The sequence below is a fragment of the Mercurialis annua genome, linkage group LG5 (assembly GCF_937616625.2).
Source record: "Mercurialis annua linkage group LG5, ddMerAnnu1.2, whole genome shotgun sequence".
NCBI lineage: Eukaryota > Viridiplantae > Streptophyta > Magnoliopsida > Malpighiales > Euphorbiaceae > Mercurialis > Mercurialis annua.
Window position 1 is genome coordinate 19,489,027 of NC_065574.1, and position 15,073 is coordinate 19,504,099.

General features: G+C 42.9%; 1 protein-coding gene across 1 annotated transcript; it reads left to right on the forward strand.

Moving 5' to 3' along the window:
• Positions 1-5,007: 5,007 nt before the first annotated feature.
• On the forward strand, positions 5,008-9,273 carry LOC126681656 (uncharacterized). The gene is made up of 2 exons (XM_050377203.1): positions 5,008-8,728; positions 8,792-9,273. Exons 1-2 carry the CDS (start codon positions 5,008-5,010, stop codon positions 9,271-9,273), a joined length of 4,203 nt encoding a protein of 1,400 aa, XP_050233160.1.
• The last annotated feature ends 5,800 nt before the right edge of the window (positions 9,274-15,073 follow it).

The following is a 15,073-nucleotide window of genomic DNA, read 5'->3' on the forward strand; positions in this document are numbered from 1 at the left end:
TCCCTGCGAATGTCTCAATGTTCAAACTTTCATCTTCCTTTGTTGTCACCATGCAACATTCTTTGGCCACTCCTGGTTTCCTCTAACGACCACTGCTCCTTCTGAAGTAGGCATCTTCAAGGTCAGGAGCCTGATACTGGTCACTGCACTAGATTGGTACAAGAATGGTCTACCCGATATGCCGTTGTATGCTAGAGGGAGGTCTACTATGTTGAACTGAGCATGCATCCTCTTAACCGGCCCTTCTTTCTTATCTCCCAGCTCTAAGAATAAGCTCGCAGTTCCTTCTGCTCGTATTGGCGCTCCCCCGAGTCCAACGAGTGGGACAGAGGACTTCCGCAAGTCAGTGGCTGAGCCCTTCATTTCATTGAATGCTTCTAGAGTCAACAGGTTTACAGAGCTACCTTCATCTACCAGGATTCGCTTCATAAGGTGGTTTCTGATCACTGCCTCTATCTACAATGCTTTATTGTGTGGTCCCTTAACGTGTTGTCCGTCGTCTGCTCTGAATGATATTTCTGGGACTATCCCTCTTTCGATTGCGAAAATGGTTGCTGGCCCTCTTCTATTTCTCTTCTTCTTCTAGGTAATGCTGTAGGGCTTTCCTCCATCTATTATGTGCACTACTCCTACCACGTCTTTCTGCTTCTTGCTTTGCTCTTCTTTTTCTATCGGCTCACCCTTCCTTTTTTTCTCCTGGTGTAATAACCTAAATTTTTGAGGTATTACGTGTAGTGCCACGAGGCATAGTAAAGATTAAGAACGAGAATATCGGATTAGGATTTGAAAATAAGGACTTAGACCGAAGCGGTCTATTGTAATTATCGTAGAATAATAATTTAAGTGCAAAATTATTATGCGATAAATTGGATTTAATCGAGACAAAAAGGGAATAAAATAAAATAAGTTGGAAAGCCAGAGCTTATAATATCCACGTCAAGGTCTGTGAAATATTATTAATAAATGATCGTCAAGTTTCATAAGTATACGAAATCGTTTTAGAAGATAGTTTGACGATTAGTTAAGAATAAGGGTTAAAGTGCAAATTAGCCACTTTAAGGACTAAAGTGGACTTTTAACCACAAACTTTAGGAGGAAGTTGTGTTTTACTCTATTTTCTCAAAATAAGAAAAGAATATCGATAAAGTTGTTATCGATAGTTATTAAAATGAAAATTGGACGAAAAAGTAAGAAAAAGTGCAAGTTAGCTCAAAATGGAAATTTGATCGTTTTTGGCCAAAATTGCCAAAATAAATTATTGGAGAGTTATATTTGCCAAAATAAATAATATGGAATTTATCGAGAATCGAATGATTAAAGGATTAGTGGACTAAATTGGACGAAAGAAAAGTTAGAAAGTTAAGCGAAAGGAGGTGGCAACTTCAAGGACTAAAAGAGGTACTTTGTCCACTTAATATCATTATTCACAAATGAATATTCATTCATTTCAAGCCAAAATTTGCAGCAACAAAGGATGAAATCTGTAACCCTTCTTCTCAAATCTTCTCCAAAATTCAAATGATCATAACTTCTTCGTTTCTCAACGAAATTAGCGATTCTTGCGGCCACGGAACGAGGAAACGATTATCTACAGCTCTATGGAATAAATTTGAGGTAAGGAGCTCGAATTTTGGTTAGGATTTCAGAGTAATATTTCGGTTTTTTTTTCAAGTTAGATGGTGATGATGTTTATTAGCTAGGAATTGATGTTTATACTATAAAATTGAGGAGATAAAATAATTATGGCTGAGAATTGATTTGGTTATGATGATTTGTGAAAAATTGTTCTTGGTTAGGGTTTGAGTGTTTAATGAGGGGTTTGGTTGTTTGATGATTGTTAGGGTATGAACTATGAATTTGGAGCCAAAATTTAAAGTGTTGATGGTGATTATTGGAAGGAATTGGATCGGTCATGAAGTAAACATGCCAACCTCAAGGTAAATTCTGAAATTTATATAGTTTATGAAGGTTTTGGTATAGAGTTTGTGATGTTTGATTGTTGATGATCATTGGTTATAGAAATGTGTTGTATGATTAATAAATTGGTTGAATTTTGATATGAAATGAGTTAAGGGTTTCGGCCTTGATATAGGATTGATGGTGTAAGACTCAAATGTTAATGTTGAGCATGATTTTGAGGTAATAAGGGCTGATTGTAATTTGTTTTGATTGATGAATGTTTGATGCAAGTTTGATAATAAACGGACATATGATTCGGATTTGAGGGGTAGTTCATGTTTAAATGAACTTGAACAATGCTTGTGTCGTGTGTTTGCAAATGGGGTCGATGTTTAGAGGCTGGATTATGTTGAAGTTATGGTTTGGTATCGATAGATTAGCCTCATTACGTAATAAGTTGTGAATTGAGTCGATACGCACAAGTTGACATTTTGCAGAAAATATCTTGCAAAACAGCGATATTGCAAAGGCAATATCTCGGGCTGTATAAGTCCAAATCAAGTTCCGTTTGTTGATACAGAAACTTTAGGATGTTAACTATAATTGTCTAAGTTTGAGTTTTGTTTGAATCGGATTCTAGGATGTTCATTTTGGACATAACATTTTGTTGTGCAATCTGCCCTGCACTTGTAAACAGCTCCAAGGAAATAACTTATGAGCTTGTTTTCGACACCTTCGGGTGCGTTTCATGGTCCGAGACCTAAACGAAAGTTGTAGGCGACGTTCTAAAATTTAAGAATGTCGATTTCGTTTAGGGGTCGGACTATTTTAAACAAGCGGTTTCGATAGCCGAAGTAGGCTAGAAACATAATTTTTTATGAGTTAATAATAGCTAGAATTTTATTAATTCTTGCTATTATTATATTTGCGTAGATCGGACGAGCCACTATCGACTAGGCTTGAGGGAAACGGATCGAGATATCGTCATGCTTATTTGAAGAATTTGGATAGCAAGTGGTGAGTACACTTTAAATTACTCGTCAAGATTCATAAAGCCACGTATTTTAATACGAAAGGCTATATGAATATTTATATATTTGAAATGTATGTTTTTAAAATGTATACGTATGTATGTTTCGAAAATGATGTTTTATCGTATTGTGCTATTTTGACAATAACATAAATAAATGAAAAGAATATATATATGCTTAAACACCGGGGAAGGGTATAAAGTAACGTTATATGAATCGAACATCGAATAAAATACAAGTATTGAACCAAATACAAATAAGCAAAGTATAGTACATTCTTATTTGTACTATTATTTAAATATTTATAAAAGAACATTGTACGTTCCTATACGTACTATTAATCATAATCAATACCCTATTGTGCATGTGTTATAAATGTATGCTTTTAGATCGTATTGTGCATGTCATGGTCCATAAAGGATCAAGAAAACCCAACAGAAATCATCAAAATGATAAATACATGAGATAAGAAAAATATACTATGACATATTCAATAATAAGAACTGAGGTACAAGGTGGAACTCGGTAGAATTATCCCGGGACCTGTATCTCATCCATTCTCGATGATAGTCCTCAGGACTCATGCGAAATAAAAAGTAAGTACGATATATCGAGAATCAATAAGAAACAAGATTGAGACACAATGTGAACAAACATTCCTATTAAATGTCAATATGAATTATATGAATCGACATTTAAATTCAAAAGACTTGTAGGGTGCAGAGTCTGAATGCAGACACGAGGTTAAACTCGGTTGAACTATATCGGGACTTGTGTCTGGTGAGTAACTCGGTTGAACTATCTCGAGACTCACAACTTGGGATTAAGCAGTGGCATGAGTAACTCGGTCGAACTATCTCGGGACTGTGTCACATGGTTGTGGGTAACTCGGTTGAACTATCTCGGGACCCAACTATAAGGATCAAGTCACAAGAGACTTGCCAATGATTTAATTCGACTTAGAATCATGATGATATAAACTAAGATTTAAGATTCGGTCGAAAACTAATGCAACAAAACGAGAAAGAAAAATATCAACACCATAATAAGAAATCAAAGATGTCAAATACGTATAAACTATAATTTTATGAAATAAACAAAGAGTTATGAAGGGAAGTAAAGAGGGTATGCAATATGATTTCAAAAGAGTATTTTTATATATAAAATGGGTTTTCAACGGTTTTAACCCTTTATGTGATATTGCGTGTAATTTGGTGAACTCACTTAGTTTTATATTGAACCCGTTGCTTCTCCCATTTTTCAGGGATAGCATGATATGATTTGGAAAGTCAAGCTTTCGAAGTTTTAATTCTCGGAAGTCATTTGCACAAGAAGTGAAAGAAGGTTTTCATTCTAGCGGTCCGCAGTAGTCTAGATGTCTTTGTCTATGTATTTGTATAACACATTTTAACTCTGATGTTTTTGTAAAATGGGGTCACATGTATTTTGATATATGAAACATGATTTGATTTGCGAAAAATTTACATAGGATTTTAGGCTTGCTACGGGTTTCGGAGCAACCACTCCCATTCCCTAGCGCCGGTCGCGACTCATAAATTTGGATCGTGACACCTGGTTTTTCATTCATGATGGATAAAGGACCAGAACAAGGGATAAGACTCACTACAACGACCCTGAATATGGACCCAGAGGCTGATCTATTCAGGTCCCTGACCCAGTACGCAGCTATAACAGCTAAAGATATCAAGATAACACCGAAATCCCTTAAGATCAGGGATGAAGACGAATCTCAAAGAGATAACTGAGACTAATAGAGAAACAATCCTATTATGATACAAAGACTATACAATATATATATAGACGAAGCCTAAGCCAGGTAACTCTCATATATTCACTTCTCATCATTACTTTCACTGATACCTCACCAGAGACTGACTTAGGCATCGGAGGGTGTTCGAGCCAACACCGGCTCGAATCCTTCTAACCTGTTGATCTTAGCAGGTGGGAGCTCAGCGACAATAGTGACAAAGACGATCATCAAAACCATCATTTGGCGCCGTCTGTGGGAACGACATTCGTTTCTAATATAAGTTTTAATCTTGGTTTTGAAGACGGAATGGAGGGAAGAGAAGAACCACCACCGCCGGGAGTGGTCGTGACAACAACAGGCTTACCAGCAAGCAGTGGTCCGATCATCCCACCCCTGATACCCGAAGGAGGAATCAGAATTAGCGTTCCGATCTCCAGTGGGACCATACCAGCAACCACGGGGGTCGCGTACGACATCACACCACCACCCATGATGAGAAACGTTCAGGGCATACACCCACTGAGGAACACAACCTCGCCGTGGGGATATTATACTCCACAATACCAGCCACCTATGACCTATCAGCAACAGGCAGGAGGATGGTATCCAGGTTACTATCCGTGGAGCCAACCAAACCAACCAGGGTATCCGCGACCCGTCCAGCCTATTCCTTTCCCGTCTCTGGACACAGAAGGGACAGTGACGTCAGCGGCGCAGATACCCCCATACGTACCCCAGGGGGTGCCTATGCCACCCCTCTATCACGAGGCAGTAATGAAGAGCATCAATGATTTCCAGGACCACCTGATAGGACTAGCAAGAGATCAGGAGAAATTCGCAGAAAAGCAAAACCAGGGAGTTGACGTAGGAACCAGACGTGGAAAGGACCCCCCAGTCACCAAGGAAAAAGAAAGAGGAAACGCACCGAGAAGAGGACAATCGGAGCCCATACTACAAAAGGAGAAGGAGCAGCTAGACAAGGGACCAGGAGCAGTCCCGCTCCTGGGAGATAAGACGGCCCAGGAGAAGGTCGCAGAAGCAGTGGTGCGGAATAGCGGTCGAATTCATGTAATCGAAGACGACAAATCAAAAGGAACCAAGATGCCAGGGAAGCACAGCAAAGACGCAGAAAGCCATTCATCCAACAAGAGGAGGGGAGCGGACGAAAGGAGCAACATTGACGAGAAAATTAAGAACGCCATGAAGAAATATCAGAAAGAAGGCAAGGGAGCAGAGGAAGAGCGAGAGGACGAAGATTCCCCACTTAACTCAGAGATACAGTCGGTAAGGTTCCCTTCGAGGTTTAAACTACCAACTTTTGAGCCTTTTGATGGAACAGGAGATCCGAAAAGCCACATCTCAAAGTTCAAGACGATCATGATGCTACAAGATGTGACTGATCCCATGCTCTGTAGAGTGTTCCCTGCGACGTTAAAAGCATCGGCGCAAAAATGGTACTCATGTCTTAAGGCAGGGTCAATAAGTTCCTTCTCCGACTTAGCATCGGCATTCAAAGCAAGGTTCAGGACAAACATCCCCATGCAGAAGAGTTCCAGCGACTTGAGGAAGTGCAAGCAAGGAGAGCAGGAGACCCTCAAAAATTTCGTGGAAAGATTCAACAAGGAAGCAGTGCAAATCGAAAACCTGAACCATGACACAGCCATCGAAGCAATGAAGATGGGAACAAAGTTTGAAGAACTCCGTGACAAGATCCTGATGAAAAAGCCAACCACCTTTCAAGACTTAATGCTGATCGCTCACAAATATGTGGAACTAGACGAAGCCAGACGAACCCTCACGAAACAACATGAGCACACCAAGCAGGATAGTTCCAGATATCGAGGGAAGAAGGAGGAAGAACGGCCACGGACTCAGCGATATCACGTGAAGGGACCACACAATGACGCGTTGGTAATAGAAGCCATAATCAGGAATCACCTAGTAAAACGGATACTGGTAGATGAAGGCAGTTCCGTGAACTTATTAACCTTGGAGGCATTCAAAGAGATGAAAGGCTCAACAACAGACCTGCGGAAGTCCTCATTCCCACTAGTAGGCCTGGGAGGAGCACCAATACGTCCAGAAGGGACAGTAAGTTTATATGTGGAATTGGGAAATAGAAGTGAAGGGCCAGTCAAAAAGATGCATGCTCAGTTTAATGTAGTAGACCTGCCACTGGCCTACAACAGCATACTGGGCAGACCATTCTTGTACCAGACAGGAGCAGTAACTAGCATCAGGCTGCTAACCCTGAAAATGCCAACACCATCTGGGATAGTAGTGGTCAGAGGAGACCAGGAGATGGCCAAGGAATGCTGCTTGGTTACAACAAAGGAAGATGAAAGTTTGACTATTGAGGCGTTCCCAGGAGACGCAGTAGAAGAGGAGGAGTCACAAGGAGCAGAACCAGTAGGCGTCATGAAAGAGCTTCACCTAACTGAGACCAAGATGGTCAAAGTAGGCACAGAAGTACCAGAAAAGGTAGCACATGAAATAATAGAGATACTGAAAAAGAACGTGGAATCTTTCGCTACTGAACCAACGGAGATCGTGGGAATCAATCCCAAAGTAGCGTCGCACAAACTGAACGTGATCCCAGGCAGTGTACCCAAAGTCCAAAAGAAGAGGAGGTTCACTGAGGAGAGGCAGAAGATAATCGCAGACGAAGTAAACATTTTGGAGGCAGCAGATTTTATCCGCGAAGTTTTCTACCCTGAATGGGTGGCAAACGTCGTCCTAGTAAAGAAGGCAAACGGGAAGTACAGGATGTGTGTCGATTTCACAGACTTGAACAAGGCCTGCCCAAAGGACAACTATCCGCTCCCCAACATAGACCAGTTAGTAGACTCAACAGCTTGTTATCTCCTATATAGTTTCGTAGACGCAGCGCAGGGGTATCATCAAATACCGATGGAGGAGAAGGATCAAGAGAAAACATCATTCGTCACAGACCGAGGGACATACTGTTACAAAGTCATGCCGTTTGGATTAAAGAACGCAGGAGCCACCTATCAACGTCTGGTCAACTTCATGTTCCAAGACCAGCTGGGGAAGAATGTAGAAGCCTACGTGGACGACATAATTGTGAAGAGCCTAACAGCAGAGGAACACGCCCAAGACTTAGAAGAAACCTTCAAAGTCCTGAACAAGTTCGGAATGAAACTCAACCCGGCAAAATGTGCTTTCGGTGTTAAAGCAGGAAAATTCCTAGGCTATCTGATCAGCCAACGAGGAATAGAAGCAAACCCAGAAAAGATCCAAGCAGTGATAGATATGAAGGCCCCCCAGAGCGTGAGGGACGTACAGAAGTTGAATGGCAGAGTCACGGCACTGGGACGTTTCATTTCTTCCTCAGCCAAAAAATGCCTGCCGTTTTTCAAACAACTCCGGAACATGAAAAAATTCAAATGGGACGAAGACTGTCAAGTCGCATTCGAAGAATTAAAGGCATTCTTGACCAACCCGCCCCTACTGAGTAGGCCCGTAGTCGGGGAGACCCTGTACCTGTACTTATCGGTAGGGAGAGAGACCATCGCCTCAGTACTGGTACGGGAGGAAGAGGAGGAGCAGTGGTCGATATACTATATAAGCAGAACGCTAAAAGGGGCAGAGCTCAATTACCCAACCATAGACAAACTTGCACTTGCCGTCGTCGTAACCACCAAAAAGCTCAAGCCGTATTTCCAAGGACACACAGTCATAGTACGCACAAACCAGCCTTTGAGGAAAGCATTGCACCGACCTGAGACTTCAGGACGATTGGTCAGTTGGTCAGTACAACTAGGAGAGCACGACATCAGGTACGAGCCAAGGACAACGTTGAAAGCTCAGGCACTTGCGGACTTCGTGGCAGAGATGACAGAGAAACCATGTGACTCAGCAACCGAGGAGTTGACATGGAACCTATTCGTAGACGGAGCCTCCAGTGACCAAGGAGCAGGAGCAGGTGTAGTCCTATTAGGACCTCACAAAATCGCAATTGAGTATGCAGTACACCTAAGCTTCAAGGCTACCAACAATGTGGCAGGTACAAATATGTTTTATTCATTTCTCAGACAAATATTGCTGCCATATGCTAACAATGTAGCAGAATATGAGGCCCTCTTAACAGGACTCGAAATCGCGACTGAAGTAAAGGCAGAAAAGCTAAAAATCCATAGTGATTCCCAACTAGTCACTAGCCAGGTGCTGGGACAATTCCAAACCAAGGACCAAAACATGGCGAAATACATGGCAAGAGCAAAGGAACAACTCAAGAAGATCGAAAAAAACGGAGGACAGTGGGAAATCATACCCATCCCCAGAGAAGAGAACACTAGAGCAGACGCAATAGCCAAGGCAGCCGCAGTGAAAAGCCAGCTATATGTATCACTCCAAATGAAGGAGGAGCGGTTAACACCAACGGTAGAGGAGCAGCAGGTATTACCAGTCGCAGTCCTAGATCCATGGATGCAACCCATAGTGGCATATTTAGCGGACAGAGTCCTACCTGAAGGACGTACCGAAGCGGCTAAGCTAGTTCGAATTTCCTCCGCCACTGTACCGGACCTCAGCCACACACCCATGGTCTAAGTGCATATCACTAGAAGAAGGAAGCTACGTCCTTCGGGAAATCCATGAAGGGGAATGCGGAGCTCATGAGGGCGCAGTAACCTTATACAGAAAAGCGATGTTACAGGGATTTTATTGGCCCACGATGAAAAAAGACGCTGAAGAAATGGTCAAGAAGTGCGATAAATGCCAGAGATTTGGGTCGCTCATCAGAACCCCAGCCGCTCACCAGTCAACTATTGGAAGCCCTTGGCCCTTCATGATCTGGGGAGTAGACATACTGGGACCTTTTGTCCCAGCGAGAGGACAAGTAAAGTTTATAGTAGTCGCAGTCGACCATTTCACCAAGTGGATAGAGGTACAACCCATGAGCACCATAACAAGTAAGAAAATCCAGAAGTGGTTATCAAACGAAGTCATGAGCAGGTATGGGGTATTTTTCATTTTTTCCTTTAAGTCAAAAGCAAAACAGAGCCACACATTAACATATCACAGGTTCGGCACTCCACATGCCCTAGTCACAGACAACGGGAAGCAATTCGACTGCGCCAGCTTCAGAGATTTTTGCGCTGAGCTAGGAATTCTCTTAAAATTCTCCTCAGTGGCTCACCCGCAAACCAACGGACTAACAGAGGTCACCAACCGCACCATCCTTTCTGGAATAAAGAAGAGGCTAGGAGACTTAAAAGGGAGATGGGTTGATGAGCTTTATCATGTAGTCTGGGCCTATCGAACTACCCCCAGAAAAGCAACAGGGGAAACCCCATTTCGCCTCACATATGGCACCGAAGCCGTTCTCCCAGTAGAACTGGGAATGCCAACCTTACGAGTCCAGGTCTTAGACGAAGATCGCAATGAGGAGTCCCTAAGGCTTTGCCTGGACCTCCTCGAAGAGAGAAGACAGCAGGTAGCAATCCGAGCTGAGGCATATCGCAGACAGATGACCAAGTATCACAACGCCCGAGTCAAAGAAAGAAAATTCGAAGAAGGAGACTTAGTCCTGAAAAAGGCAGAAATTGGAAGAGGAGCCACCGGAGTTGGAAAGTTAGAGGCCAACTGGGACGGTCCATATCGCGTAGTAGCAGTAGTCGGCAAGGGCGCATACAAAATAGCTCACCTAGATGGGACTCCATTACCTCGCACTTGGAATATTGAAAATCTGAAGCTATACCTTCAGTAAAAGATGTAACCACCATTCATTAATAAAGTTACTTCTTTTCTTCTCACTTTATTTAAATTTATTCATTTATGTCAGCCATATGAGTATAACCAGTAGTATGACGAAGACACAGAACGCAGCCACACATGTATATATAAAAAAAAAAAAGAAGAAAAAAGAGAGAGGAACGCAATCGAAGCATACGACACAACAAGACGACTCGGCAACCAGTCGCCAACACTTGAAATACAAAAATACAAATTGTTCAGTCAACCAAAAGAAGGGAGTCTACTATAAAGACTCCCCAACTACGTACAAAAGCTACCTAACAAGTAGCAAGAAAAACGAAACGGCCAAACACACGGCCTATACATCTTCCTCTGGCAGGGTCGCTCCCTCCTTTGGACCAACCGCATCTCCTACGGGAAGCAAAATGTCAATTGGGTCCACGTCACCCAGCCCTTGGTCTGAGGCACTAACTTCAGCTTCAGGGGTCAACTCAGTAGATGGCGCAATCACCTCAGTCCCAGCAAGAATTTCAGAAGAAGGCGTCACTTCCTTCTTCTCAGCACCCGTGACATTCTCCTCGGACCCAATCGCATCAATAGCCCCATCATTAACTGCATCCGACGGAAGAATAGGAGAAACACTACGCCCGGCTTTCTTCGCAGCCACCTTGGCCGCAACACGCTGACCCAGCGCGCGGAGATCAATGGAAAGAAACTTACTTATATCATACTCCGGGTAGTCTGCACGAACAATCTTAATAACGGTAGAGCAGAAATCAGTCAAACACCCACTTACGTACACATTAGCATCCTGTTTGCTACTTCTCTGCTCCTGCAACAACTTGTCATAGGAGAGCCTCAATTCCATCAGAGCATTCTCACGATCAGAGACCTTTTTCTCCATAATTTTCAGGCGATCAGCAGCCGTCTGACTCAGCTTGGATAACCTGACCTTCTCCGCAGCCGCAGTAGCCCGAAGGGAAGCCATTTCCTTTTCATGCTTGTGGCTCAAGGACACCATCTCATCCCGGTGACGACGCATCAAAGCATTCCCTTGCAAAAGCTAACAGAACACGAAACAAATAAACAAAAACAGAAGAAAAGAAGAAAGAAAAGACAATGAGGAGAGCATTATTTCAAACCTGAAGTAAAGCGATGTCAACCCGGTCACAGGCATCATTCTCCGAGAGATTGGTCCAGGACTCCATATCCTGAGGGAATTGGACAAACTGCGAGAAAAGAGACGCAATACCAGGAGAGGTCACAGTCACACTGTCCACGTTTCGCTCCAACCACTCCCTGGGACTGGGGCAAGCATCTAGGTTCATTTTCAGCCGCTTGGCAGAGCCCTGTTTGGCTTTGTCACGACCATCACGGTTCTTTTTAGCAGAAGGGGCAGCCAAGGTAGCATCCATGTTTTTCTCCAACTTCACCACAGGCTTAGGAGGGAGAGAAGTAGACGCTGGAACAACACCAGTAATCACAGGGACATCTTCATCAAAGGACAATTTCAACGAATCCAGATAGTTCTCACCCATATCTGCAGTTGCCGAAAAACAAACAAATCAAAAGACGAATAAACATCAAGTAGAAGGAAATAAGATAAATTGAAGCATACCATGAGAGGCAGTCAGATCTACATAAGATCCAGTAGGAGAATTATGGCAAGATTGAGATAGGGTACCCTCACTCTCTAAAGGACCCTCAGTCACAGCACGAAGGGGCAACTCAAGATGAGGAAACTCTCGCAGAAGGTATTTATCTACTAGATCACAACAATCGTACATACAACTTTTGGCATCATCAATAAGAGAATCTACTACCTCCAACTCAGTAGCAGAAAGGGGAGAGAAAGCCAACGAGGCTGCATCATCAACCCACTCGGTAGGAAAATCAACAAACGCTTCATCATGACTGACAACGAAAAAGGACCGTTGCCAGCGTTTAGTGATCTTAGGGAGACCTTCAACTACCCTCTTACCCCTATGGGCAACTAAACGAACGTAAAACTCATTGTTGCGACGAGACACGAAGAACAGTTGGCTAAGGAGACCTAGAGAAGGGACTAAGCCCCGTTCGTGAGACAACTCAACGAAGCAACAAAGGGTCCTAATGGCGTTAGGGTGGATTTGAACCAGAGGAACTTGATAGTCCACAATAAAGGCTTTGATCAGAGGATCCAAAGGAAAACGTAAGCCATAACGCAATTGCTCTTTATAAACAATAACCTTGCCGTCACCGACGAAGGTGTTAGCAGCAACTCGAGGACCGCAGACAGAAAGAGAATAGCTAAGAGGAATACCATACTCTTCACGAAATTCAGCCAAAATCTCTTTATCAACATTGGAAGTAAAAGTATCAAGAGAATTTCTATACTCTACAGCCGTACCAGAGGAAGGAAGAGAGACAGAAGACCTAGTCCTAGGCATTGAATCAATTACACTACTAATAAAGCAGATAAAAGAGATTTACCTGATAAGAGGAGGAAGAAAACACCCAAAGATTGAAGGAAATGAAGCCGAAGCAAGAGCGGATCAGAGGAGGAAGAAGGAGCAGTTAAAAGAAAAAAGAAAGAAAAGGGGAAATTTGAAAAAAGAATTTAAAGAAGCAACTAGAGAACCGTTAAGCGGTTACCTGCGTGAAACGTGGCGACAGGCGGAAGTCCAGGGGATTTCAAATAATTACAAATGATTACAAATTTTGAAATTTAAAAATTTCAAACCAGCTCCATAAGCGCCCAAGTAAAAACAACGGGCTGGGCCTAGGTAACTTTCTTAAAGCAAGCGCGCCGAAAACCAAGCCCGACTAAGTAACGACCCCAACAAGCAGTCGCACAAACAAGCATAAATACTTGACAGAACTGTTTTTCGGGAGGGACTAATGATGGATAAAGGACCAGAACAAGGGATAAGACTCACTACAACGACCCTGAATATGGACCCAGAGGCTGATCTATTCAGGTCCCTGACCCAGTACGCAGCTATAACAGCTAAAGATATCAAGATAACACCGAAATCCCTTAAGATCAGGGATGAAGACGAATCTCAAAGAGATAACTGAGACTAATAGAGAAACAATCCTATTATGATACAAAGACTATACAATATATATATAGACGAAGCCTAAGCCAGGTAACTCTCATATATTCACTTCTCATCATTACTTTCACTGATACCTCACCAGAGACTGACTTAGGCATCGGAGGGTGTTCGAGCCAACACCGGCTCGAATCCTTCTAACCTGTTGATCTTAGCAGGTGGGAGCTCAGCGACAATAGTGACAAAGACGATCATCAAAACCATCAATTCACAAACTTTTTCAAGAGTCCGGATTGGATCAGCTGCTCTATCTCCCTTTTTAAGTCACACCATATGTCGGTGTAATGGCCGTAGCCTTCATGAAAACGACAGTATCTGCTCTTGTCTCTCTGGATATCAGGATCCATTTTCCTGGGTGCGTTGAACATTACTCGGTTCCGCTTCATCCAGCTGAGTATATAGATTGGTGCTTTGTTCAATGGTGTGAAATCATAGGTTCTGTGGCCTGTACTATATCTCTGAATCCTGGGTCTATCTTCTTCCTTGTTCCCTCGATATTTAGAACCATCTTGTTTGAACAGTTCATGTAGTTTTGTTAGAGTTCTTCGGGCTTCATCCAACTCAACGTATTTGTGTGCGATTAGCATCAAGTCTTGGAAAGTGGTAGGTTTTTTCATTAGGATCTTGTCTCGGAGTTCTTCAAATTTGGTTCCCATCTTCATTGCTTCAATTGCCATGTCATGATTCAAATTTTCAATTTGTACTGCTTCTTTATTGAATCTCTCAACGAAATTCTTCAAGGTTTCTTGCTCTCCTTGTTTGCATTTCCTCAGGTCACTGGAACTTTTCTGCATGGGGATGTTGGTCCTGAACCTTGCCTTAAACGCCGAAGCCAAGTCGGAGAAAGAGCTGATTGACCCAGCTTTAAGGTAAGAGTACCATTTCTGTGCTGATCCTTTAAGTGTCGCAGGGAACACTCTACAGAGCATGGGGTCAGTCACATCTTGCAGCATCATAATAGTTTTTAATTTCGAGATGTGACTCTTTGGGTCTTTTGTTCCATCAAAGGGTTTAAAATCTGGTAATTTAAACCTTGAAGGAAATCTTACCAATTGTATCTCTGACTTGAGGGGTGAGTCCTCGTCTTCTCGGTCATCGTCTATTCCATTCTATTCTTTTCGATATTTCTGCATGGCGTCTTTGATTTTTTCGTCAATGTTGTTCTTCTCTTCTACCTCCTTTCTTCTGTTGGAGGAGTGGCTTTCAGCGTCTTTATTTTGTCTTACCAATGTCTTCTTCTCTTTGGATTCTTCTTCATCGATGAAATGGATCCTACCACTGTTCCCAGCTCAAGCGCCTGTGACCTTTTCTCGGTAGCTTTACCTCCCAGGGGAGGGGCAGTGCCAGCAGTTTTCCTTGGAATATCATCCTTTTTCCGTGGTGCGGGCACCGATCGGGCTTTCCCTGGCGCTTCTTTTCCTCCTTTCTCCATTATGGCTGGTAGTTCGCGCCTGCATCTGATCTCTGGGTCTCCCTCCTTCGTCTGCTTATCCCTTGCTTCCTTGTGATTGGCTTGATCTCTAGCCAGTCCGACCTGGTGATCCTGGAAATCGTTG

What these genes read in the sequence shown, in the direction of transcription:
- LOC126681656 (XM_050377203.1), top strand. Translation starts at nt 5,008, where the DNA reads ATGGAGGGAAGAGAAGAACCACCACCGCCGGGAGTGGTCGTGACAACA. An exon ending in GGCTACCAACAATGTGGCAG is followed by an intron (nt 8,729 to 8,791) that starts GTACAAATATGT and finishes ACAATGTAGCAG; the next exon opens with AATATGAGGCCCTCTTAACA.